This window comes from Vigna radiata, chromosome 5 (assembly GCF_000741045.1).
Source record: "Vigna radiata var. radiata cultivar VC1973A chromosome 5, Vradiata_ver6, whole genome shotgun sequence".
Taxonomy (NCBI): domain Eukaryota; kingdom Viridiplantae; phylum Streptophyta; class Magnoliopsida; order Fabales; family Fabaceae; genus Vigna; species Vigna radiata.
In genome coordinates this window covers 9,019,595-9,046,468 of record NC_028355.1, presented here as the reverse complement: position 1 = coordinate 9,046,468, position 26,874 = coordinate 9,019,595, and the positions used below count along the sequence as shown (strand labels likewise).

At 36.1% G+C, this 26,874-nt stretch overlaps 1 protein-coding gene and 4 pseudogenes across 1 annotated transcript; 4 read left to right on the top strand and 1 right to left on the bottom strand.

Moving 5' to 3' along the window:
• The window catches only part of LOC106760279, a 15,858-nt pseudogene extending 4,289 nt beyond the window's left edge, over positions 1-11,569 (top strand).
• A 101-nt stretch (positions 11,570-11,670) lies between these two features.
• LOC106760278 lies at positions 11,671-14,037 on the top strand (annotated as a pseudogene).
• Positions 14,038-14,103: 66 nt separating this feature from the next.
• On the top strand, positions 14,104-15,190 carry LOC106760276 (annotated as a pseudogene).
• A 214-nt stretch (positions 15,191-15,404) lies between these two features.
• Positions 15,405-16,445, top strand: LOC106760275 (annotated as a pseudogene).
• Positions 16,446-22,731: 6,286 nt separating this feature from the next.
• Positions 22,732-23,889, bottom strand: LOC106761101. Its single transcript, XM_014644607.2, has one exon. The coding sequence runs from the start codon at positions 23,650-23,652 to the stop codon at positions 22,957-22,959; it is 696 nt and encodes a 231-aa protein (XP_014500093.1). The 5' UTR covers positions 23,653-23,889; the 3' UTR covers positions 22,732-22,956.
• Between the last annotated feature and the right edge of the window lie 2,985 nt (positions 23,890-26,874).

The window sequence follows — 26,874 nt, the reverse complement described above, 5'->3', positions numbered from 1 at the left end:
GGGTTTGCTTTTCCATTCTTCCATTATTTTCATCTAAGTTCACCATGACAATGGTGAACTAAACCCTTTTGTTGTTGGGGGAAACAATGTAATCTTTTGAANNTNTCTTTTATTGAAACTCTTGTTTATTTATATGATTCTTCATATGCTTTGATTGTCAATTGTTGGGTTCTCATCTGAACTTAATGCTTTTATCGTTTAACTCATTCGATAACTGTTGTTTGTCTCTATTGATACGGGAACATACAGTACTGTCATGAACTAGTGAGAAATTCCTTGATTAAGCAATACCAACCTAGGGATAGGGGGTAGGACGATCAATTGTTTTTGCTTTTGTTCTTAATGCATTATTAATTGTTAGGGGAGGCTAGAGATAACAAGCCAATAATTAGTAATAGGCTCTTTTCGCCGAGGGATCGGGTTAAGGGTAGGCCAAGAAAGTTTGCATAACAATTAGATAATCAAGCACATTAAACAAGAGGAGTAGAGAAGAGGGAGCGATTAAGATAAAATTGTAAACCCCCAACAACTCCATTCATCCATAGTCTTTTTCGTCAATTGAATCAAACACATTGCATGTTTATTTTCTATTTTTGTATCCACAACAATTAATCTTTTCTCTACAAGTCTTAAGATTGTAATTCACACGAACGATCCTTTCTAGTCTCTTGGGAAGAACGATATCGGGCATTACCGATTATATTACTTGCACGATCTGGTACACTTACCAGTGAGTCAACAAGTTTTTGGCGCCGTTGTTGGGGACTCGAGGTTATTTTTAGTAGTGTGAATTGATTGACATTTGACTTGTTTGTAATTATTTACTTTTATTCTGTTTGATTTTATTTTCTGTAAAAGTGCTTTTAGGGTGTGTTTCTTGTGTATGCAGGAAACAATACACACTAGACGTAGAAAAGACCAGCAACCTCTTTTGGAAGGACTCTTGCAAGTGAAAACTTTCCTTCTCCTGAGGAACTTTTGCACTCTTCTTTTGAGACCTCTGCACAGAATACTGAGGAGATGGCGGACCAACCACATCCTAGGCGTACACTTGGGGACGCATCCAACATGGTGGGTCCTATGGACTTCAACGGCATAGCGTTGCCTATAGACAATGCAACCAATATGGTTATGAACCCTGCTCTTATTCAGCTTGTTCAGAGCAATCAGTTTCACGGAATGTGAAATGAAAATCCATATGATCATTTAACCACTTTTAGTGAGATTTGCAATACCGTGAAGATACATGGAGTCTCTGACGACAGGGTTAGACTCAGTCTATTTCCTTTCTCTCTTGGAGGAAACGCCAAAGCTTGGTTGCATTCGTTCGAGGAAGGCACCTTCAGAAATTGGGATGCGTTGGCAGCAAAATTTGTGAACAAGTTCTTCCCTCCAACAAAGATTAATCAAGGGAAGTTAGAGATCTCTACCTACAAACAAGCAATGGAGGAAACTTTGGGCCATGCATGGGATAGATTTAAAGGCTTTTTAAGAAAGACTTCTGTCCATGGACTTGATAAGACTTCATATCTACTTGCATTCCTGGGGGCCTCCATACTCAGTCTAAAATGACGATAGATGTTTCCGCTCGAGGCAGCATAAATACCAAGACTGAAGATGAGGCATATGATCTGATTGAGAGCATGGCCATGAGTGAAGTAGTACACAGTGAGAGAGGCGCGCAGAAGGGAGGACTCTTGCATCTCCCTACTAACGATGCAATGGTGGCCCAAAATCATCTCCTAACCCAGAAATTGGACAAGCTGACAAAGATCCTTGCTGAATTTCCAATGGGGGTAAGAAACGTTTCTCAGACCCAGCAACTTTCCAACTTATGTGGTGGAGACCATATCAATGGTCAATGTGCTTTTCCCGAGGAGTTGCAGCATGATGTTAACTACACGGGAGCCCAGTTTCCGTACAAGCAAGGTGCTTTCAACCAAGGCAGTTCCAACCAAGGTTGGAAGAATGACCCCAGTGTTGGGCAACATCAGAATAATTCTTCTGGACCTGTAGGAGGCTTTCGGCAGCAACAACCATCACCTTTATGGCAGAAAGTCAGCAGCTTGACAGAGACAATCAGAGACCTTAGTGACCGATTTGATAAATTCTTCAAAGTCTATGAGTCTCAGCTAAATAGTGATCAAGCTAGCTTCAGGTCATTGGAAACACAAATTGGGCAGTTGTCAAAAAGAATAGAAACCATAGAAAAAAATCAGTTTAGGACTAATACTGATGTTAACCCTAAGGATGAATGCAAAGTGGTTATGACAAGGAGAAAAAGGAAGTCAGCAAAGGAGATAATTGAAATTGGGAGCAGTGATGATGAAGATGAGGAAAGAATGCATGATCATGAGGTTAATGAATAGAAGAACCAAGAAGAGAAAATAGAAGAGAAAAAGGGAAGGTAAAAGACAGTTACCAAGAGCCATTTAGAGAAATTTTCAATCAGGTAACTGTTACTCTTGGAGCATCCTCACGAATTCCTGAGTATGACAAGAGAATCAAGTATTATCTGGGAGAGGTGATTGATCTTGATGATGAAGGCGATCAAGGCAGGTTGGTTACGCCTAGAAAGAAGGACCATCCGCAAAAATTGAAGGATCCAGGGACTTTGACGCTTCCTTGTGTGATCAATGATGTGGACATAGGGAGAGCCATAATTGATTCCGGAGCAAGTGTTAATTTGATGCCTTTTAGTGCTTTCAAAAGGATTGGAGGGCTAAAATTAAAACCCGCAAAAACTACCCTAACAATTGCGGATGGATCTATTAAGAAGCCAATCGATATGGTGGAAGATGCAATTGTCCAAATTAATGAGTTGGAATTTTTACTTGACTTTTTAGTTGTGGACATAGCCAATGAGGGAAGAATTCCGATAATATTGGGAAGACCTTTCATGAGGACTTCTAAGATGGTCATACGTATCCATGAGGGAGGAATAAAGCTAAGAGATCATGACCAAGTAATGTTAATTTATGGCTCTGAGGAAACCAAGATGAGAGCGATAAGAAGAGCCAAATACAAAAGGGCCAGAAGAGAAGCTGCAAAAGAAGAAAACATCACAGGTATTGAATATCGTAACAATTGTCATGTTTTGCAAATTCTCGAGGAAAAGAAAGAAAGCATAGAGGAATCAATCCCTTCAGAAGACACATCATTCATGCGTGGCATGTCAGTGCGATTTAAAAACAAGAAATGGATTGTGAATAGGAAGCTTAAGGAGGAGGGAATGGTAGAGATTAGAAGGCCTTACTCCACAGGAATTCGAAAGGTGGAAAGAAGAAAGTTGAGCAAGTGGGATGATGAAGATCCCAGTATGAAGAAGAAGAGTTGATTTGCTGGAAAACACTTTTTGTATTTTTGAACAATTTTTTATTTATTTTGTTTTATGTTTTTGTTGAACATGTAATTTTTGAATTTTTGGAACTATTTTTGGGTGGCATCTACTGGGGGATGCAAAATTTTGTGGAACTACTGGAGAACGCAGGAAGTACACTTACTCATGGGTGTTGGAAAGATTTGCACTTACTGACAAGTGCTAAACAGGTTTGGGTCAGGCTCGCGACGTTAAACAAGTGCTACTAGGAGGCAACCTAGATTCTCTCTTTTACCTTTGCATTTAAATTCTGGGAATAGGTTGAATTTTATTTTCAGTGTGTATGCTTGGCTTGAATACTTTTTCTGAAGATGTTTGACTGAATAATTTGCATGAGGAGCCTATTTGATGATGGTTTGATGTGGATGATAATTGAGTGCATTGCATGTTGATATTCTGTAAAACAGATGAGTGAGGAATTATGATTGTGGTTATGATGCTAAGCAGGATGTATGAATGAATAGTTTGTGAGAAAGCATGTTGTGTGAGGTATTGAGCTCCAGATTTTTCATTGTTGTATGTATTGTTCACAGGAAAGCATGAATGATATTGCCTTAATCTGGATGATTGATTGAATTACATGTGAATGTCATATGATCAAGGCCATTTTTGAAAACCCTTCTCTAGCCAAATTTTCACCCAAAGTGCTTGAAAATATTATACCCTTTTTGAACCTTAGCCTTAAACAGGATGTGAACCCTTGTCTNNAAATTCNTNACCNTGAGTTGGGATGAGCTTNNTTGTATGTGATGAAAAGGTTCAAGTTTGGGGTTGCATGGGGGAAATTGAATGGCAATTGAAAAGCATTGAGCTCAAAAGTTGTGAAAGAAAAATACATGAGAAAAAGAAAAAGAAAAGAAGAAAAAGCATGAAGATGAGCTCGGTGCAAAAGAAATGGGGAAAAGTTGGGAATGAGTGAGATTGGTGAGGAAGAAAGTTGTTCTTGAATGTTGAATATTATGATAGCTCTCTTAACTCAAGGACTTTGCATTCCAGAAAAACCAATTTTCTTGTTAGCCCAGCCTCATTACAAGCCTTGGAAAAGTCCTTTTGATGACACTTGCATGTAAGAATTTTGGTTGTTTTAGATGAATGGCAATTTTGTTTCATGTGACTTGTGAGTGATAGAGTGTTGGAGTGTTACCCTAAACACTTGAGTGATTGAGTGAAACACTTGCCTGGTGAGAATTGCCAAATTTCATGATTGCATCTTTGCTTAGTGGATTGATCCTTCATAATGTGTAACATCTGTTGAGTAACTTGTGAAATGAACTGAATTAGAAGCATGTGTGCATCTTGATTTGATTTCATTGAAGATCTGAAGTTGAGAAGTTCTTGTCATGTACTTTAGGAATGTTGAATTATTGGATGAATGAGTAGAAAGCCAAGCTTTGTTTTGTTTGCTGTTTTGTTTTGTTTGCTTGAGGACAAGCAAAGTTCTAAGTTTGGGTTTGTGATAACGGTTGAAAAAAAGTTATTTTCATATGTCAATTTAGACCAAATTACACCCTTTAAGACTTAGAACGAGCTTAAAATCAAGTAAAACTAAATAAATGAGTCAGTCGAGAGTCAAAAGCTGTTTTTAGCGATATTATGCTTGTTTTCCATTCTTTTGTAGTAATTTTGATGAAAGTGAAGATTGGGGTTGAAGATGAAGGTCTTAGACTCAAGATAAATGAAGAAAATTGAAGAAAAGAAGAGTCAAGAAACCGCTCGGCGGCAAAATTTACCACCGGATGGTGGCCCCCTGCCACCCGGCGGTGGCGCGATTAGAGGCAAACCGCCGGGCGGCATAAGTGTGCCGCCGGGCGGTTGTCCGCTGGGCCTGGGCCTGTTTTCTTTGACGCTCCTTAGCTATAAATAGACCTGTTACAATTTCATTCTCATTCTTTTGAAAGAAGAGGGCGGCCAGACCTAATTTTCACTCTCTAGAGAGGATCTCTTGGATGNTTAGGCTCNTTTTCNTCTTATCTAGGGTTTGCTTTTCCATTCTTCCATTATTTTCATCTANGTTCANCATGACAATGGTGAACTAAACCCTTTTGTTGTTGGGGGAAACAATGTAATCTTTTGAAACTCTCTTTTATTGAAACTCTTGTTTATTTATATGATTCTTCATATCCTTTGATTGTCAATTGTTAGGTTCTCATCTACGCGTAATGTTTTTATCGTTTAACTCATTTGATAGTTGTTGTTTGTCTCTATTGATATGGGAACGTACAGTACTATCATGAACTGGTGAGAAATTCCTTGATTAAGCAATACCAACCTATTAATTGTTTTTGCTTCTGTTCTTAATGCATTATTAATTGCTAGGGGAGGCTAGGGATAGCAAGCTGGTAATTAGTAATAGGCTCTTTTCGCCAAGGGATCGGGTTAAGGGTAGGCCAAGAAAGTTTGCATAACAATTAGATAATCAAGCACATTAAACAAGAGGAGTAGATAAGAGGGAGCGATTAAGATGAAATTGTAAAGCCCCAACAACTCCATTCATCCAAAATCTTTTTCGTCAATTGAATCAAACACATTGCATGTTTATTTTCTATCTTTGCATCCACAACAATTAATTTTTTCTCTACAAGTCTTACGATTTTAATTCACACGAACGATCCTTTCGAGTCTCTTGGGAAGAACGATATCGGGCATTACCAATTATATTACTTGCACGATCTGATACACTTGCCAGTGAGTCAACAATCATTCACACAATTTTTTTTTTAATTTTTTTTTTTATTTTTCTCATTTTTCTGTATTTTTCTCTCTTTTTTTTTCATCTTGTCTCTTTTTTTATCTCTCTTTTCATAACACAACTTCAAGAGACAAGATACACAACATATATACAAAAAAAAAACAAGAAGAGGAACCAACTAGCCAATTCATCATAATCTCCCAGGAGACCACACTTATTCACAAAACAATTCCAAAGCTCCAAAATTCCCTAAGGTTAAGGTAAACATGGTTTTTCACATAGGGCTAGTGTATGAGCTTCATAATAAAGAAATGGGGAAAGTATAGGCTCAAAAGGGCTATCAAAGAATCAAAACAGGGTAGGCTCATCTAGCTAGAGAGGCCCAACAACAAAATTGCCTTTATCACTTCCAAACATGCATATCAATCAAGAATCATCAAAAAGAATCAAGCCAAGGCATATGTGCAAGCAATCAAGAGACATATCACACACAAGAAAGAATATCAAGTGGCTCAAATCTCACACAGGGTAATTGTCACAATCAAATCAACCTCTCAAACATCATAATCATCTTCCAAGCAAAGAAAAGCATGGATTTCCAACAAATCATAGTATCAATGAAGTGAAAGATACATCTACAACCTAAACAAAGTTCAGAAATCAAGAGAAACATGCAAAATTGTACACAAGATAAAACAAAAACTACCTAGAAAACAAAAAATTTAACGCAAAGAACATAAACTAATCAAAGAAAAATCATAATCTCCCCCAATAGGCCACACTTAAACTACACAATGTCCTTAGTGTGTCACAATCATCAGATGAACAATCAGAACAGTCAAAAGATATGGACAAGGTGCAATAAAAGTGAGAAGGGAAGGAGGAAAGATACTCCCTGAGTCAAAGGGAAGGATAGGTGGGTGGACCAAAGACGTCTCCTCCACCACTGCGTCCAACAAAGAAGGATTGCTGAGGAAATGCTTCAATCTGTGCCCATTCACCTTGAAGCTTTTAGCTGTGGAAGGACTTTGAATCTCAACTGCACTATAAGGATAAACATTAGTCACAACAAAAGGTCCAATCCACTTTGATCTCAACTTACCACTCATCAGGCCGAGCCTAGAGTTGTACAATAAAACCTGTTGGCCAACCTCGAAGTCCTTTCTAACAATAGAACTATCATGGAACCTCTTTGTCCTCTCCTTGTAGAACTTCGAGTTCTCATAGGCCTCCAATCGGATCTCATCTAATTCATTCAGTTGCAACTTCCTTTCCTCTCTAGCTTGGTTAATGGAGAAGTTGCAAGTCTTCACAGCCCAGTATGCCCGATGCTCAATCTCAACTGGTAGATGACATGCCTTTCCAAAGACAACCCGATAAGGAGACATCCCTATGAGTGCTTTGTATGCAGTCCTGTGGGCCCAAAGAGCATCGTCTAACCTTGTACTCCAATCTTTCCTGTTGGGCTGCACAAAATCCACCACAATATCAACATCATTTTCACATCCTGATTCAAATTCAGATTCAATGCATGGATGTACAGAAGATAGAAAAGAATGTTCTTTCTCATGCAAAGAATCAAACTCATCAACAACATATTTGTCAGTAATGTCATCCAACATGTCAATCCTAAAAACAGAATGGTCCTCAGCTGGGAACTTCATTGAATCGAGAATGTTAAAATGAACCACAATATCAGCAACTTCCATGGATAAAGTTCCAGCATACACGTCAATCTTGGTTCGGACTGTTTTTAAGAATGGCTTGCCTAAGATAATGGGAGCGGATCCATGAGAGAATCCCTCCTCCATCTCCAAAACATAAAATTCAGCAGGAAAGATCAATTCACCAACACCTAAGACATCCTTTATGTAACCTGTAGGGTGGGTAACACTCTTATTGGCCAATTGAATGACCACACCCGTAGGTTGTAAAGGACCAAGAGACAAAGATTTATAGATAGACATAGGCATGACATTAATAGAAACACATAAATCAAGCATGGCATTCTCAAATTTATTGTTTCCAATCACACAAGGAATGCAAAATATATATGGGTCCTTGCACTTTTCAGGAATGTGCGGGACCGACTTACCAATAAGCGCAGATACATTCCTACCCATGTTGATCCTTTCATTACCTTTTATCTTCCTCTTGTGTGTGCATAGCTCCTTCAAGAATTTGGCATACCCAAGAATTTGTTTGATTGCATCAAGTAGAGGTATGTTCACCTCTATTTTCCTGAAGGTCTCCAATATTTCCCTATCCACCTCTTCCACCTTTTTGCTAGGAATCGCCCTTGAAAGGAAGAGAAGAGGGATAAGCCGATCATGCAAAGGAGAAGATGCACTAGTGGTGGTGGTGGTGGAAGAAGGAGAAGGTCCACCTGGAGAAGAAGAACCATCGGTAGAGGAAGAAGATCCACCCACCTCAAATGTCCTGCGTGGACCAGACTGGTCCTCCGTCCTATGAGAAGCGGCAGGTGTGGTTGTAGGTGTAGGAGTTGGCTTAGAAGGCACAACCATCTACTTCACAGATCTGAGGGTTATGGCACCTGGTTTAGCTGAGTAGCCATCTGACCCATTTGATTAATGAGGCTCTGTATGGAAGCTCTAGTCTCTTGTTGAAACTACATGGTCTCTTTCTGAAACTGCATGGTCTGCATAGTCATCTGCCTTAGTAACTCCTCCAATGTAGGAAGTTGAACAGTCTGAAATGACAAATCCTCAAAATGTTGAAACTGTTCCAGAGCAAGCTGAATGGCCATCTGTCCTATCTGATCATACAAGCTTTGAATGGATGCTCTAGTTTCTTGCATGAACTCAATGTTCTGCATGGTCATTTGCCTCAGTAACTCCTCCAATATAGGTTTAGAAGTAGAAGGTTGAGGAGCTAATTGGGCAGGTTCATGAAACTGCAGCTGCTGTGGTTCCTGGACAGGTGGGGGCATACAAGCATTCTAGAATGGTGGTTCTTGATATTAGTGCTGTGAAATACCATACCATCCCAGGTTAGGATCATTCCACCCAGGATCGTTGCTATATGAATCAAAATGATGTTGAGTTGGGGAGAATCTGTCCAAAAACAAATGCTTAAGATCTTCCCAATTGGCCCTGAATTCTGGTGGAAGATGAATAAGCCACTCTCATGCTGCTTCTTCTACTGAATGCAGGAATGCCTTTAAGAAAATGCGATCATTCGGGACATGTGGAGGTTTCATTACAGAGCAAATGAGTTGGAACCTCTCCAAATGTTCAAATGGGCATTCACCTACAAAACCATGGAACTTAGGCAGCAAATGTATCAGTCCAGTGGTGAAAACGCAATGATCATCATCCTCATAATGTGTAACTGACTCCCAAAGAGCATTCTCATGAGTCAGAGGATGAGTCATATTGTTCTCAGCATAAAAATCAGTATGACAACCATAATCAGAGTAACATGCAGGAGTAGAATCATACTCATAGGCACAGGCAGAATAAGCAGTATCCACAAAATCAAAATAGGCAGACATGTAGAAAGAAGGGGGGAAAAGAAGAATGCAATGAAAATATACAACTAAAGTTACCTAAATGCAACACACATTACACCACAAACAAAACAGAACATCACACTCACAACATAAGGCAAAACACAACACACACTAACACAACAAAGACCTAAAACTGAACCGTTGGTCCTCGGCAACGGCGTCAAAATTTTGATGGGTGTCGCACCCCATGCAAAATTTAATGACTCCTAGGTCGTCTCTCAAGGACCAAATGTGGTTTGAAAATCAGGTCAAACACGAAGTGGGGGGTTGCAAAAGGTTTGTGAATGCGGATGAACAAAATCATAAGACGGATGCAGACAGAAATGTAAAACTGAAATGTAGATAGAAACATAAAAACGAAATCAAATACAGATGTAAAAATGGTCGGTCATTAACTCAATTACTATGCTTCCAATCACAGATTAACGACAAGTACACACTACTCTAATCCAAATCCAACACGAATCACCCAATTAAGCGAAGGCTAATTCGGTCTTCAAAATTGAAAACTAAGAAAATGCAATGCGCAAATCTAATCAGTCATGCACCATACAGTCTAATCAACTAAGCAAAGATTAAACACCGATTAGGAAACTAAGCGTATACTCAATCGCAAGCACACAACAAATTAAATATTGAGCCAAATAAGAGCAACAATATGACAATTAAAGTACAAGAGTCTCATGAATAAACTACTCTAGCCTCTAATCCAACGCAGCTAACCGACTAAGCGAAGGATAATCATGCTATCATAATTACGAACTAAGCGAACGCAATACACCTATTCCATCCACTATACAGATTGATCAACTAAGCGAAGATGCAATCACCAACTAGGCAACTAAGCGTATACCCGTTGCAAGAACACAGTCAGATTTCATAGAGTTCCTGGCAGAGTAGAATAAACATAAAGATAGTCCGATAAATCTCAAGGAAGCAAGGAATATCACTAACGACCAACCAAACTAATTTAAGCTATCATGAAAATTAAAGTAACAAGACCAAACATATTAGACAACATTAAAGTAAAAGAAAATACTAAACCCAACACCATAACAAACAAACATCTAGCACAGTTCCGTCTCCCATTTTTCCTCTCATCAAGCAACGGTAATTTAAAAATAAACAAAATAAGTGTGGCAGCCTACAACACTGTTTCCTATATGCATATAAAAGTCGTGCTTCCTTCCCAAATAAACATTCACACCTTGAAAGGAAAAGAAGATAACCATTTATCATTCAACCCATGCCAAAAAAACCATGAGCTACATTGCTCTCAACTCCCCGAGAAATGTTGCAAACCACTGTCATAAAAATGACGGCTCCTTTCCTTTTGCTAGGGTCGTGTGTCCTTAATAAAATGGGTGGGGTCCATCCTAAAAAAAAAGAAACCCTAGGCCATGTGTCCTCTACTATTTGGGCCCATCATAAATTTGTCAACATTGACCCAAAAGTGTACAAGTTTAATTAAAAATAATCAAATTTGAAATGTCCAAGTGAAGAGTCTTGAATTATTTGATAGCACCCCAAATGTCCCAAATTGAATTTCCACAATTTTCCCTGAAAATAATAATGCAAATAATTAGCTCAGAAAATTCAAATTAATTAAAATTAGAATTTTCAGTCTAATTAAGCACAATTAACAGAAACGGGAAAATACCGGACAATTAAGCACAATTCCCTAATTAATTCTAGCACAATAAACTAAGTTAAATCAATAAAATATCGACTCATCAGGCACGCCTCGTGAGATAAATGCTACTAAGCTAGAAATGGGATGTTGGATATCGAAGACATAGTGGTTGTTCATGAACTGCACATATGGGCCATTACAGTCGGAAAGTTTTTACTAGCTTCTCATGTTAAAATCAGACGTGAAGCAGATGAAAACATGGTGTTGGATAAGGTTATAGACTATATCAAACGGGTCTATTACATTGGACATGTAACCATACAGATAGAGTGCTAGATTTAATTTTCTATTGAATATTTCGTGATAGTGAAAGATTAAAGGAGAAGCATTTAGTAGTTGGACTTGGGGAAATATGCTTCTGAAACTCAAATTTCTCTATGGCAATAACGCTTTCTTTAAAAAAAATGTTTGAAGTGTCACATCGACTAGAGATAAGACCAATTTATAGAAAATAAGTAGGTGCAAACCTCACCTTACAAGCTGGTTTTATGGGTATGAGTTAGGCTTAAAGTCTACTTTTTAACATGGTACCAAACCCACGTTAGAGTATATCCTAGCGAAATTCTTTATGCCTTGATTTCTATTCAATTAATATGGTTGCTTGCTGGTATTTTTGTATATGAAGCCATTGGTAGAATCATTGCCGGTCTAAAAGCGTGGATGGTTTCTTAATGTTTTTAGTTTCCACATTTGGTCTTGTGGTTAATATCAGCATGACTTTGTTTTTGGGTCATGATCATGGACATGATGGTCATGGTCATGGATACGAACACGAACATGGACATGATGGTCACAGACATGGACATGGCCATAGTCATGGATTTACAGTACTTACCCACCATGATGCAAAACATGCAAAAGATGAGCATCATCGCATACATAATCACACAAACCATCAGGATGATCACCATTCAAAAGATGAGCACCATCATGATCACCAAGAGCTTACTCAATCTCTTCTTGATGAATCAAAAACTAAAAAGAAGCAATGGAACATAAATGTATAAGGGGCTTATCTCCATGTCCTTGGAGACTCTATCCAGAGTATTGAAGTAATGATTGGGGTAGCAGTAATATGGTAGAAACCCGAGTGGCAAATAGTTGATTTAATTTGCATTATAATATTTTCAGTACTAGATTTGGTGATTGTTACGCCACTGGCATTTGTACCAGATCGTTATCAAGTAATATAATTGACAAACCCAATATCGTTCTTCCCAAAGGACTCTTAGGCCTTACTTTTCATGTAAACAAATCGCGTAAGACTTGAGAAAAGAATTAAGTTGGTGTTTGTATGCAAAGAACAAAAATAAACATGCAAATGCACTTGATTCAATTGGCTTTGAAAAACTATGGATGAATGGTGTTGTTGGGGTTTACAATTTCATCTTATCCACTCTTATATATCTACTCTTCTTATTTACTTCACTTATTTATCCAATTGCCATGCAAACTTTCTAGTCTACCCTTAACCCAATCCCTTGGTTCAAAGAGCCTATTATTAATTACCGGCTTGCTATCCCTAGCCTCCCCTAGTAACCAATAATGCAATGTGATCGGAAGCAAATACAATTCACCGTCCTACCCCTATCCCTAGGCGATATTGGCATAATCAAGGAATTTCCCACCAGTTCATGACATTACCATACGTCCCCATATCNATAAAGACAAACAACNNTTANTGAATGAGTTAAACAATAAAAGCATTAAGCAAAGATGAGAACCCATCAATTGATAAACAAGTATATGACAAACATATGAAATAAATAAGAATTTGAATATATGAGAGTTTCAAAAGATTACATTGTTCCCTAACAACAAAGGGTTTAGTTCACCATTGTCATGGTGAAACTAGATGAAATATGATGAAAGAATGGAAGAAATAACCCTAAACTTGGTAGATTGGAGCCTAAGCATCCAAGGAACCTCCTCCAAGGTGTGTGGAATAGCTCTGGACGTCTCTCTCTACCAAAAGAATCCCCTTTTGATTCGCACTGGGGCTATATATAAGCCCAAAAAGATAACAGAAAGATAACAGAAAGATTAAAGAATCTAGCTAATAAAAATAGACAACCGCCCAGACGCCTAAGTTCACCGCTCAGAGGTTTCCCTCTTGCCGCTTTGACCGCTCAGCGGTTAGATTTGCCGCTGAGCGGTTTCCCTCTAATCGCTCTGAGCGCTCAGCGGACCATTATGGCGATCAGCGGCTTACTTGACCCTTCTTTTCATCATTTTTCTCCTTCTTTCATAGGTCTAAGTCCACCTTACATCACTTCCATCTTTAATTCATCTAAAAAACCTACAAAACAATGTAAAACAAGCATAATATCTCTAAAACCATCTTTTGACTCTCCCAAGACTCAACTAAGTGTTTTACTTTATTTAAAGCTCATTCTAAGTCATAAAGGGCGTGTTTTACTATTAAATTTAAGCATGAAAATAAAGGTTTTTAGACTGTTATTAGTGACAATCATCAATATGTCGTGAAATATTTTGAAATTCTTGATGGAGAGCACGCCTCGTGAGATAAATGCTACTAAGCTAAAAATAGGATGTTGGATATCGAAGACGTGGTGGTTGATCATGAACTGCACATATAGGCCATTACAGTCGGAAAGGTTTTACTAGCTTGTCATGTTAAAATAACACGTGAAGCATATCCAAACGTGGTGTTGGATAAGGTTATAGACTATATCAAACGGGTCTATAACATTGGTCATGTAACCATACAGATAGAGTGCTAGATTTCATTTTCTATCGAATATTTTGTTATAGTGAAAGATTAGAGGGGAAGGATTTAGTAATTGCACATGGGGAAATATGCTTCTGAAACTCAAATTTCTATATGGCAATAAAACTTTCTTTAAAAAACATGTTTGAAGTTTCACATCGACTAGATATAAGACCAATTTATAGTAAATAGGTAGGTGCAAACCTTACCTTACAATCTGCTTTTATGGGTATGAATTAGGCTTAAAGTCTACTTTTTAACATGGTAACAAAGCCACGTTAGAGTATATCGTAGCAAAATTCTTAATGCCTTGGTTTCTATTCAATTGATATGGTTGCTTGCTAGTATTTTGGTATAGGAAGCCATTGCTAGAATCATTGCTAGTCTAAAAGTGTGGATGGTTTCTTAATGTTTTTAGTTTCCACATTTGGTCTTGTGGTTAATATCAGCATGACTTTGTTATTGGGTCATGATCATGGACATGGATATGATGGTCATGGTCATGGATACGGACACGAACATGGACATGATGGTCACAGACATCGACATAGCCATAGTCATGGATTTATAGTCCTTACCCACCATGATGCAAAACATGCAAAAGATGAGCACCATCGCAGACATGATCACACAAACCATCAGGATGATCATTATTCAAAAGATGAGCACCATCATGATCACCAAGAGCTTACTCAATCTCTTCTTGATGAATCAAAAACTAAAAAGAAGCAATGTAACATAAATGTATAAGGGGCTTATCACCATGTCCTTGGAGACTCTATCTAGAGTATTGGAGTAATGATTGGGGTAGCAGTAATATGGTATAAACCCAAGTGGCAAATAGTTGATTTAATTTGCATTCTAATATTTTCAGTAATAGATTTGGCGACAATCAACAATATGCTGTGAAATATTTTGGAAGTCTTGATAGAGAGGACGCCTCATGAGATAAATGCTAGTAAGCTAGAAATGGGATGTTGGATATCGAAGACGTGGTGGTTGTTCATGAACTGCACATATGGGCCATTACAGTCGGAAAGGTTTTACTAGCTTGTCATGTTAAAATCAGACGTGAAGTAGATGCAAACGTGGTGTTGGATAAGGTTATAGACTACATCAAACGGGTTTATAACATTGGTCATATAACCATACACATAGAGTGCTAGATTTCATCTTCTATTGAATATTTCGTGATAATGAAAGATTAGAGGGGAAGGATTTAGTAGTTGGACTTGGGGAATTATGCTTTTGAAACTCAAATTTCTCCATGGCAATAACACTTTCTTTAAAACAAAAATGTTTGAAGTCTTAGATCGACTAGAGATAAAACCAATTTATAGTAAATAGATAGGTGCAAACCTCACCTTACAAGCTCGTTTTATGGGTATGAGTTAGGCTTAAAGTCTACTTTTTAACATGGTAACAAAGCGAGGTTTGAGTATATCCTAGAGAAATTCTTGATGCCCTGGTTTCTATTCAATTAATATGGTTGCTTGCTGTTATTTTTGTATTTGAAGCCATTGATAGAATCATTGTTGGTCTAAAAGCGTGGATGGTTTCTTAATGTTGTTAGTTTCCACATTTGGTCTTCTGGTTAATATCAGCATGGCTTTGTTATTAGGTCATGATCATGGCCATGGACATGATGGTCATGGTCATGGATACGGACACGAACATGGACATGATGGTCACAGACATGGACATGGCCATAGTCATGGATTTACAGTTCTTACCCACCATGATGCAAAACATGCAAAAGATGAGCACCATCACACACACGATCACACAAACCATCACAATGATCATCATTCAAAAGATGAGCACCATCATGGTCACCAAGAGCTTACTCAATCTCTTCTTAATGAATCAAAAACTAAAAAGAAGCAATGGAACATAAATGTATGAGGGGCTTATCTTCATGTCCTTGGAGACTTTATCTAGAGTATTGGAGTAATGATTGGGGGAGCTGTAATATGGTATAAACACGAGTGGCAAATAGTTGATTTAATTTTCATTCTAATATTTTCAGTAATAGATTTGGTGACAATCATCAATATGCTGTGAAATATTTTGGAAGTCTTGATGGAGAGCACGCCTCGTGAGTTAAATGCTACTAAGCTAGAAATGGAATGTTGGATATCGAAGACGTGGTGGTTGTTCATGAACTGCAATATGGGCCATTACAGTCGGAAAGGTTTTATTAGTTTGTCATGTTAAAATCAAACGGAAAGCAGATGCAAACGTGTTGTTATATAAGGTTATAGACTATATCAAACGGGTCTATAACATTGGTCATGTAACCATACAGATAGAGTGATAGATTTCATCTTCTATTGAATATTTCGTGATAATGAAAGATTAGAGGGGAAGGATTTAGTAGTTGGACTTGAGGAATTATGCTTCTGAAACTCAAATTTCTCTATGGCAATAACACTTTCTTTAAAAAAAATGTTTGAAGTCTCACATCGACTAGAGATAAGACCAATTTATAGTAAATAGGTAGGTGCAAACCTCACCTTACAAGCCAGTTTTATGGGGTTGAGTTAGGCTTAAAGTCCACTTCTTAACATGGTATAAAACCAAGTTAGAGTCTATCCTAGTGAGATTTTTGTGGACATATTGTTCCACCCGCTATCGGACCACTATTAGACCACCCAGTAATGTATTGTCTCACACTCATGATGTATATACCTCGGCGTGAGGGAGGTGTGTTGGAAGTCAGACATTGACTAGAGATAAGACCAATTTATAGTATATAAGTTGGTGTTAACCTCACCTTAAAAGCCAGTTTTATGGGATTGAGTTAGGTCTAAAGTTTCTGTCTTACACTTGATATTGCCTCCAGCTGAGGCATCTAACATCAATTTGGTTTGTGAGCTAAGACCTCCAAGGAATAGAAGGACTATTGTTGCTTCGTCAAATCCATGTGAGGGCGACTTCCTTAACAAGCTCTTGTATCCATCCCACTCTTGACCTAAGGTTTCATTGATACCCTGTCTGAAAGAAGAAATTTCTTACTTACCCTTGTTGATTTTCGATTGTGGGAAGTATTTGTTCAGAAACTTTGACACCACAGCTTCCCATTCAGTAAAGTTATCCTCTGAGAAAGAATTCAACCATAGCTTAACATTGCCTCCCAATGAAAAAGGAAACAAACTAAGTTTTATAGCATCATCCGGGCACACCATTGATCTTCATAGTGTTGCAAATCTCGTTGAATGTGGTTAGATGCTCATATGGACTTTCATGAGACAGACCATTGAATTGGTTGCTCTTTACCAATTGTATCAATGTCGGTTTCACCTTCATATTTTTAGCATTGACCCTCAGCCTAGCAATACTGTTAAAGTGATGAGGGCCAACAACAGTGGTGTAATCCGCCAAAGTGTGTCTGCCCTTATTTTCTCCGGCCATCTCTTTAGTACTTTGGTCAGATACTTATGGTGAGGGTTGTAACAGTATCTCCAGAGGAGGGAATAATTCTCTTGATGTTAAAATCTTCCTCCTTCTTCTACTTTCGTCTAACCCTTCAAGAAGAGATTTAAAGTTTTTCGTGTTTCTAGTGCGAATTGTACCTTGCATACACAAGAAAACAAAACCCTAGAAACAAAATAAAAAAAAATCAAGTCAAAGTTAATCAATAATCACACAAATAGAATAGTTAAAGCACAAGTCTCCGGCAATGACACCAAAAACTTGTTAAGACTCTGACAAGTGTACCGAATCGTATAAAGTAATATAATTGGTAAGACCAAGTATCGTTTTCCCTAGAGACTCACGACCTAAACAGTCATGTGGGTTGTTGATTATTTAAGACTTGAGAGCGAAAACATTTGGTTTTGTAATGCAGAAAATAAACATGAATGCAAGTGTTGATTAATTGACTAAAAGAATGCACAGGTGAATGGTTGATAAAATATGAGAAGATTATGCTGTTGGGGTTTTTGACTTATCCTATCCACTCTCATGTATTTATGAATTCATCTTCTTCATTAATTTTAATGTCACTCTCTAAAACACTTAAAACCCGATGTCTCAGTGAAGAAAGCCTATCCTTAATTACGAGTTCATACAATCCTTCGAATCCCTAATAATTAATTCTGAAGCACAAGAGTGTATATGCAACCAACCCTCATATTCCTATGTTTACGTAATACTACCTTTGGGAGAATTTCCCCAGTTCTAGATTTCCCTGTATGTGTCCATATTGACAAAATCAATGATCATGCAATTGAATGAGTTAAACAAAGCATGCATAGAGCGTAGAGGAAAAACCCTAACAATTAATGAAGTAAATCATATATAATATAAATCAATATAATACATGAGAGTTTCAAAGGATTACATCGTTTCCCCAACAATAATGGAAGTTTAGTTCACCATAGACATGGTGAAACTAGATGAAATATTGAAAAGAATGAAAGATAAAACCCTAAAAGTTGAAGATCGGAGCTTCCACATCAAAAATCCACCTCCAAGGGGTGAAAAGAGTGTTTTTGTGCCTCTTTCTGTCAAAAAGATAAACCCCCTGGGTCGTCCAACTCCTTGCTACTTCAACTTCTTCATCCTATTCATCTTAATTCCTGTCAAAGCAAGGAAAACCAAGCATAAAACCAATAATACCACCTTCAACTCTCTTATTCTCACAACTTAAGCAAAAGCATGATTTCAAGCTAGTTTCGAAGTTGTAAAGGGTAATATCAAAATTAAATATAAAAATATTGGTATTTCAACCGTTATCAACACCATTCGATCAATATCATCTAGTTTTCATTTTACAAAGTCATTCATGCGGCAAGGAAAAAACACATAGCCAGGGAACACGTATTACTGATCAAGTATCAGAAAACATCATACAATCCAAGCATTTATCCATCATAGTCAGAGAACACATATCTATCATAATTATCTTAGGGTCTCACAGAAATAGAGAACATTGAAAAAACTTCTGCAAAAGGCATAAAGAACATTAAAAAACATATTAAAAATCCATTAAAAATGCACATATTAGAGCATATTATGGCACACCAAACAATTAATCGAAAATGGGAAACAAAAAATAGCAAAAGAAATGGAAGATGAAACCCCTATGTTCCTTCGCACGATGACTACTCTGACCGGTACCAAATGAGAGTGACACAGAGCCTCACTAGATTCTCCATAGGGAACCATATTTAGGAATAATGAAGAAGGAGGACCAAAACACCTCTCACTAAATGGACAAATCGAAGGAAGAAAGGAAGGGAACTCACAATGATGTCAGTGAGGTCGTAAGAACCTAGTGTCATCGATGACATGGTTTCGAATTAGTGAGATCTAGGCGGCGACAACTTCAACCGTGTTACGAAGGTGCAACTGTGGATGAAAAAGATGTGGTGGCCGACAATGAACAAGTGCAATGGTCTTGGGCATGATGAAGAAAAGAGCTGTCGCGGATGGGGGTGAAGCAAGGCCCTGACTCTCTGTTTCATGAGCGAAGAAAAAGAGATGGGAGTGGATCTGGTCGCACCAGTGACGTCACTGGACACCATGCTCACCAACATTCATTCTTATTAAAGGATATGTGATGGTTGACCTTTTCTATTGGTTACAGGGTCATGAAGGAGAAGAAGATGAAGCGACTTTCTTTTGGAGAAGACGAGGAGATGGTTAGTCTGAAACATAGTGTAGCAAACATTGGAAAGAAGGGAGAAACCATTATTAGATCAAATCGAAAATATAAGAGGCAAAAATGAGGGGAAAACAAAAAGTTTTTTCACATTAATAGCGGTTTCCTATTTGAACCTCAAAAAATGTTTTTAATAAAACAATATTTTTAATTTATCTGCGGTTTTAATAAAACCATCGTAAATTTATAGAGGTTTTAATAAAATCGCCAAAAAATTCTAGAGGTTTTTAGAACCAACGGGAATAAACCCTTACTATAATACATTATTTTTATATAAGTAAGGATAGTCACATAATTATACTTAAGTCTCAAAAAGATTTTCAACATCCATTGAATTCAGATATTCATAAAGCATTTTTAAAGAATGAGTGGATTCTTCGAAAAGTATTGTTAAGGATGCATATCCACAAAGTGATTCATGTAAGTTGAGAGAACTCAAAAGAATACAAGTTTATGAAAATCGAACATTTAATATAATGCAGGATGTTCGGTTTAAAGATCCTTATGCTCTCAATAAAGCAAGTGCCATAGAAAATAAACTTGTGTTGCTTGGTGAAGCACCTAAAACACAACAGCAAGAACAATCCTTTGCTTTATTCAACCTCACAACCCTATTAGAATACATTATTTAGGAATAAGAACAATCTTTGAATCATGTGTATAATAATTCACATCAAAAGAATTGACATCCATTGTTGACTCCAATAGCCAAGGTAAAATGTCCTTTGTCCTTCCTTTCTTACTCTTTTGATCAAATTAGTTCTGCTTCTATTGATATTATCATTTTATTCAAACAAAGTACTTCTAGATGATCAACCAAATTTAGCTCCAACTTCTACAGATACGCAAAGTAGAAACAGGTTTGGAAACTCATAATCAGTTTAGAAATACTATAGTCTTGGAAAATTGGATACCCCAAAGGCTGACAAACATAAGAAAATGAAAGAAAAATTAGGAGAGAAACGATTTATGCATGTTTTTTTTCATTTGATGTTTCAATGATAAAAGATATTTCTTGCTAGTGTTTTTATAAGCTCTTCTCGGTGATTAATGTGTAAATCGAAAGCATAATTGATGACCACAATACTTTCTTTATTTCTTTCTTTTCATAAACTCTTCTTAGAATATATAGCATATTTATAGAGACATTGATGTGTGTTCAAGATTGATTATGGACTGACATAAAAAGTAATTAAATGAATTGATTAACTATGACAAAATGAATTGATTTTCCTTTTTTAGGTTTTTCAAAATTGGAAGTGCATAACATGAAACTTAGATATTCAAAGAGATAATTGATGATGATGTTAATAGTTTTCTTTTTAATATTTTAATCTAATTTTTCTAATAGTATCACTGTGTCATTTATTAGTGACTTCATTAGTGTATTATTTGTTTGTAGAATTAAGTGATCAAAATAAAAATATTGAAAGGAAACATAGAATTTAAAGTGTCATTTTTAAAAGGATTATTTTTTAAATCATTTATATTTGAATATATGTTTTGATACTATTAAATTGAATTTATATTTTAACTTTTATTTAATTGTCTATTAATTTTCATTCGGATGTATATTTTAAATATATTTTTTTAATTTAATCTGAACTTCATTTAAAAACTCATACAATAATTTGTTTTAAAATAAACATACAAATAAATATTATGTATGACCTTTATTACACTTATAATTCGTGAATCAATCTCATGGTATCCCAACGGTTTATAGAGCCAGCCCGAATACAACCGGACATACCTGGTTGGTATGTACATTAACAAAACATTGGAGACGGTTCCTAGACTTCACTTTACATTAATCTGACTTGACAAAAAATATAAGAAATATAAAAAATATTTGAATATACATACATAGCTTTTGCCGATTATTAGAATGGAACAAAATTAACTAAATTGTATTAAATTATAATTAACTGTATTATAATAAAATAATAAAAACTGAACTAGTTAATATAATACCCAAACTGTATTATTTTATAGTTCAATTCTAAAAAACAGAACTTATATCACTGAACTATACTATCCATTCAAACATAGTTCAATTTTAAAAAACAGAACTTATATTTATCGAACTATACTATCCATTCAAACAAACATAAGTATTCTGTATTTAAAAAGCAGTAACTAAAATATATATCTAAACAAAACTTTGCATTCAAACATAAGCATAGTCAGTTTCAAAAAGCCGTAAATAAAATATATATAATTACAAACTTTAAATTGTGGAATTGAAGAAAAAATCATCTAAAATACTATTTATTTTATATTTAAAATAATAAAATATTATATTTAAAGATATTATTTTATATTTAAAATAATAAAATGGTATATTTAAAGATATTTTATATTTAAAATAATATAATAAATAGTATTTAAAGAAGAATATCTATTTTATTTATCAATTTATTCACTGTCTTAATTAGTAAATAATTAAGATTATAAAATATAATTAACATGAAGCACAATTAATTTTTAATATTTGAATTTAATCACCAACTGAATTTGTTAGGTGAATTAATCTATAATTTAAATCCAAATTTAAACTGTATTCTCTTGATCTTTATTAATATTGTTAATATTGTAAATAATTATTTAAATTCATAAGCTTTCAATATTTACACTAAGCTTATCAAATTGTGGGAAAACAATTATACAGCTTTCAGTTTAGTTATTAATTAATTAATATAAGTTTAGTTTTAAACTGAACTCTTAAATAATACAGTTTAAGTATTTTATTATGCAGTTTAATAGTATAATATAATTCAGTATGGTATGCCCAGCCCGGCCAATGATGCATAATCAGCAAGTGCATATCTTTTTTAAAAAGAGGAATAGAAATGTGATAAATAATTTACATATGCAAAGTGAGGTGGCGTGTGAAACGAATAAATTTTCTGGAGTTGACACCATTATTAATTTAACAATAACTATCATCGTTCACCACGTTTGGCATCACAGTTCATAAATAATTCATCAGGGATTAATGATATAATGAAGTTAAAGTACATAAATAAGGCATTATTCGGTTTGTAAGAAATCCTTCATTAATGGTGATGAAATGAAGAACAGATAATAATAAAAATGGTGTAAAACCCTAATAATAAGGTGGCAGTTTGATGATGAAATTTCCTAAAAGGTAGTATTCAGTCTGTACAGAATCACAGTCGAAGATGGCTATAAGAATTGCATCAACTGTGGCAACAAAAAATTATTCAAGAACAAACAAATTTACACTTTCACTCAATTTCATCACTTCCACTGACTCTGCAAAAGCCAACAATTCTTCAGCTGCGACTGCACCGTTTCCCTAAACTCATTCACTTTCACCAAGCAAAAATGGGTTGAACAAACTCCCATTCCATTACCAGGTCCCGACCCGACCCGACATGTCTTTAATAGATAGCAAACCGGCCCGCACCCGACGCCCTTCCCCTGAACCACCACCCCCCATGCCCTCGTTGTCCTCTCTCCGCCGCTCTCCTTCTCGTCGCCCTCCAGCTCCTCCACAAATATCACCCCCTCCGGCATCGGTGACTCGCCTTTCTCCCATCTTTCCTTCACCTCCGGCCAGTCCTCCACCAGCACCCTCTTCTCCGTCGTGGTGGCCGCCTCCGATCCTAATTTGGGGTAAACCTGCACCAGCAATGGCGCTTCTCTCAAATTCTTCACAATATCCACCACCGACTCCTTCATCCACCTGTCCAACCTCTCCTGTCCCTCAACGGCGTCGTTGGCTCCTGCCTTCCTCTTCCCGGGAAGCTCCACGTTCGTTACACTCGCCCGTTCTGTCGCCATCACCGCCGAGATCCTCCCCGCCCTCGCCGTCGACCGCCCGATCGCAACGGAGCACGGTGGCTGGATGGCCAGACCACTCCGGCTCTGGATTCCGAAGTTAGCTGCGACGTGGAAGTTTCCGCCGCAAGCAATGCCCTTAGACGACGCCATCAGCGAAGATGGCCGGAGAAGGAAGCAAGCGTGGAAGAAAACGGGAAAAAGCGAAACGGTTATTGGTTTAGGGTTACGTCTGTGTGAAGATTGATGTTCCAATTGGAAGGATTGGGAAAAGAAGATGATTTAATAAGAAGCAAAAGCAAAAAGCATGATGAGATAATGGAAGTTAAGTGACGCGTTCAAAATCAATGGCGGATAAATAGTTGCCACTGATTCAAACATGATTTCAACTCTGACTCGGATTTCTCTTTTTTATAACCCTTTCACCAAACACTGTTTTTTCCCATCATTGTCCCTGCTCCTCTGCGGCCCAATCCATTCTACTATACCCTTCCACAAATCATTCTTTACTTTTTGTCATGATTTTCTTAAACAATATTCAATCAACGCTGATTAACCTAGGGTGCAGCGAATAGCGTGGTCCGCGATGTACTTCAACAGATCTTTCACTGGCACGAGGTTGGGTTGCATGGGAACGTGCCTTAATAGCTTCCTCCACGAGCCTCACACGCGACGCCTGTGGAGTGGAAACTCCGTCCTGTTTTTGAATTCTGGCTACCACACGTTGTGATTACTTTAGAGTGATTTGGGCCGAAATCAACGGTGGAGATGGAAGTGGGGAAAAGGAGTAACAAAGAGCGAGTGTGGGTGATTGTGCGTGTGACGTGAAGAAACCGTGAGAAGAATCGCACGAGGTGGCACACGAAAAGTGCATGGATTGCGAAGGCGGGCACACATGGGGCATTCGGTTTGCGTAAAGCTTGGCTCATAGAGTGTAACGTGGATGCCACGTCGGATCTTCATCTCCACGTCAGCGTCTCGCGCTTTTTACAACGAGAAAAACGCACGCCATTAACTATTGCGTGTTTTTCTAATTCCTTGTGAGGTTTGACTACTCAATCATTACGCAACAAATCTAAATTCCGGGATTTTTGTTCATCTAACAGTTAATGTAACCGTTTCTTAGCACTAACAGCTAATCTTATAAGATAACATGATAAACAATTTAATTTAAATTCATTTTATGCTGAAAATCTCTTTATTATGTGTCATCTCTTAACGCAATTTCAAATTTAGATTCATTATTTTTTTAAATATGGAACCGTATTTAATAGAAAAGGATAGTTTGTTTTTAAATTAGTTTCCATGTATTGTTACGTGAATATTTGTGTATCATCTATAAATTCAAAAGTCATATCTTAAACCTGATTTTTAAAATAAGTGAAGAAAAAGTCAAGAATTTTACGAAAGGTGATTATTTATAATCGTATAATTGAATTAAAATATTTTGAAGGACTATTTGTGAATTTTAACTGCTCTGATTTTGAATTTTATTAAATAACTGATTTCATCTTTTTATGATTTGATAAAAATAATCTTCTGATGGAGGAAATTGTTGGTTGTTTTATGATTAGCTGATTTAAAATTATAAATATATGACGACTAAATTAAAAAAATATATGCAATGATTTATGTTTTTTAATGTTCAAATGAAAGTGTGAAATGAATTAAAATAAATAAGTAAATTTAATAAAATGTTAACCTATAATTTATTAAGAATGTAATTTTGACAATGTTTAGCTTTGTGTTTAAATATAGAGAACGAAGTGAATATGAAAGTTGTTTTGGTTAAGAGTTGGGCTCTAAACTAAAGAGAGAGAAAATGAATAAATAAAAAATGAATAATTTGATTTAAAGTTGATAGTACTTTAAGTTAAAAAAATGTAAGTCCTTAAGTTTTGAAACTATTTTCTTTTTTGTAGTTTTCAGAGTTTTACATCATATATTCCTAAGTTTTAAATATAACTATATAACTATCCAAAATTAAAATTGCCATAACATATTATATTTTCTAGATTATAAGAATATGTTAATAAAATGAAAACTTCCTAAGCGGTATAGGTTCAATTTTTTTTAGTACAATAACTTTATTGTATTTTTAAAACTCTTCAGTAACCTAAAATAGGATGGCTTCCTTTTGCATCATATTGTTTTGTTTTTCATCACCAAAATTTTCATAATGACAAATGAAAAATTTAGACTTTGACTAGGATAAAAATTTTATATGATACATTTTTTTTTAGAAGTCGCACCTCCTTTTATATATATATATATATATATATATATATATATATATATATTTTGATAAATTTGGTTAATTTTTTAGGAATATAGAGATATACACCATATTATCCAGTCTAGTACACCTTTAAAAAATCTTTAACTTTATTGATAGTTCTAGTATAAAGCTCTTTTGGATTAGATAATCTAATTATCACTTCTAGATTTGAGGCTTCAAATTGAAATGTCCACTTTGGTATACACAAACCTTACCTACATTGTGAACTCAGGTTCCTCTTACTAAATCTAGAAAGGATTGATACTTCTGGAAAATTATAAAACCACTAACCTAGAGCTATCAAAACAAGTAATTCGGCTTGACCCGACCTGACCTGTCACGTGTTAGTCACGTGTTAGTCACTAAGTGAGTTAATCCAATCCTGCTCACTTATTAGTGACCTGAAAAAATTCGAACCCAACCCGACCTACCACGTGTTGGTGAGTTAAACGGGTTGACTCACTGGTTCACATAATTATAAGTTTTTTGAAATAAAAAAAAATTATAATATTTTTAATTCAAATCTAAATAAATTTCACTCTAAAATGATGTTAAACTCCAAAAAAATAATCAAAATAAAAATATATATATATCATACAATTCAAGTGTAATCCAAAAACAAGCACAAAAGGGATCAAATAAGTTTTTAATATTGATAATTTTTGTATCACTTGACTATCTATAATATTAGAGTCTTGAATAGATAAATCTATAAAACATCTTTTTTTTTATCTCATCTACAATATAATAAAAAATACTAACTAATAATATTTAAAAACAAAATAATATATAATTAAATTAAATTAGGTGGGTTAATGAGCCAACTCGGTTCACCACAGGTTCAACCTAGTGAGTCGGGTTATAAGTGAGCCGGTTTGAAAATTAACCCGCATAAAAATATTACATTTTTTTCAAACCCAATTCGTGATGGACCAGATTAGCTCGCGGTTTACAACCCAATTTGACATCACTGCACCCACCCACACCGCAAACCACTGCACTGAAGAACCCACCACCTACAATACTAGTGCTTCCTACTTCAAATCAAAATAATACCTTGATTTAATCCGTGAAATTCCATATCAAAGATTAATGGA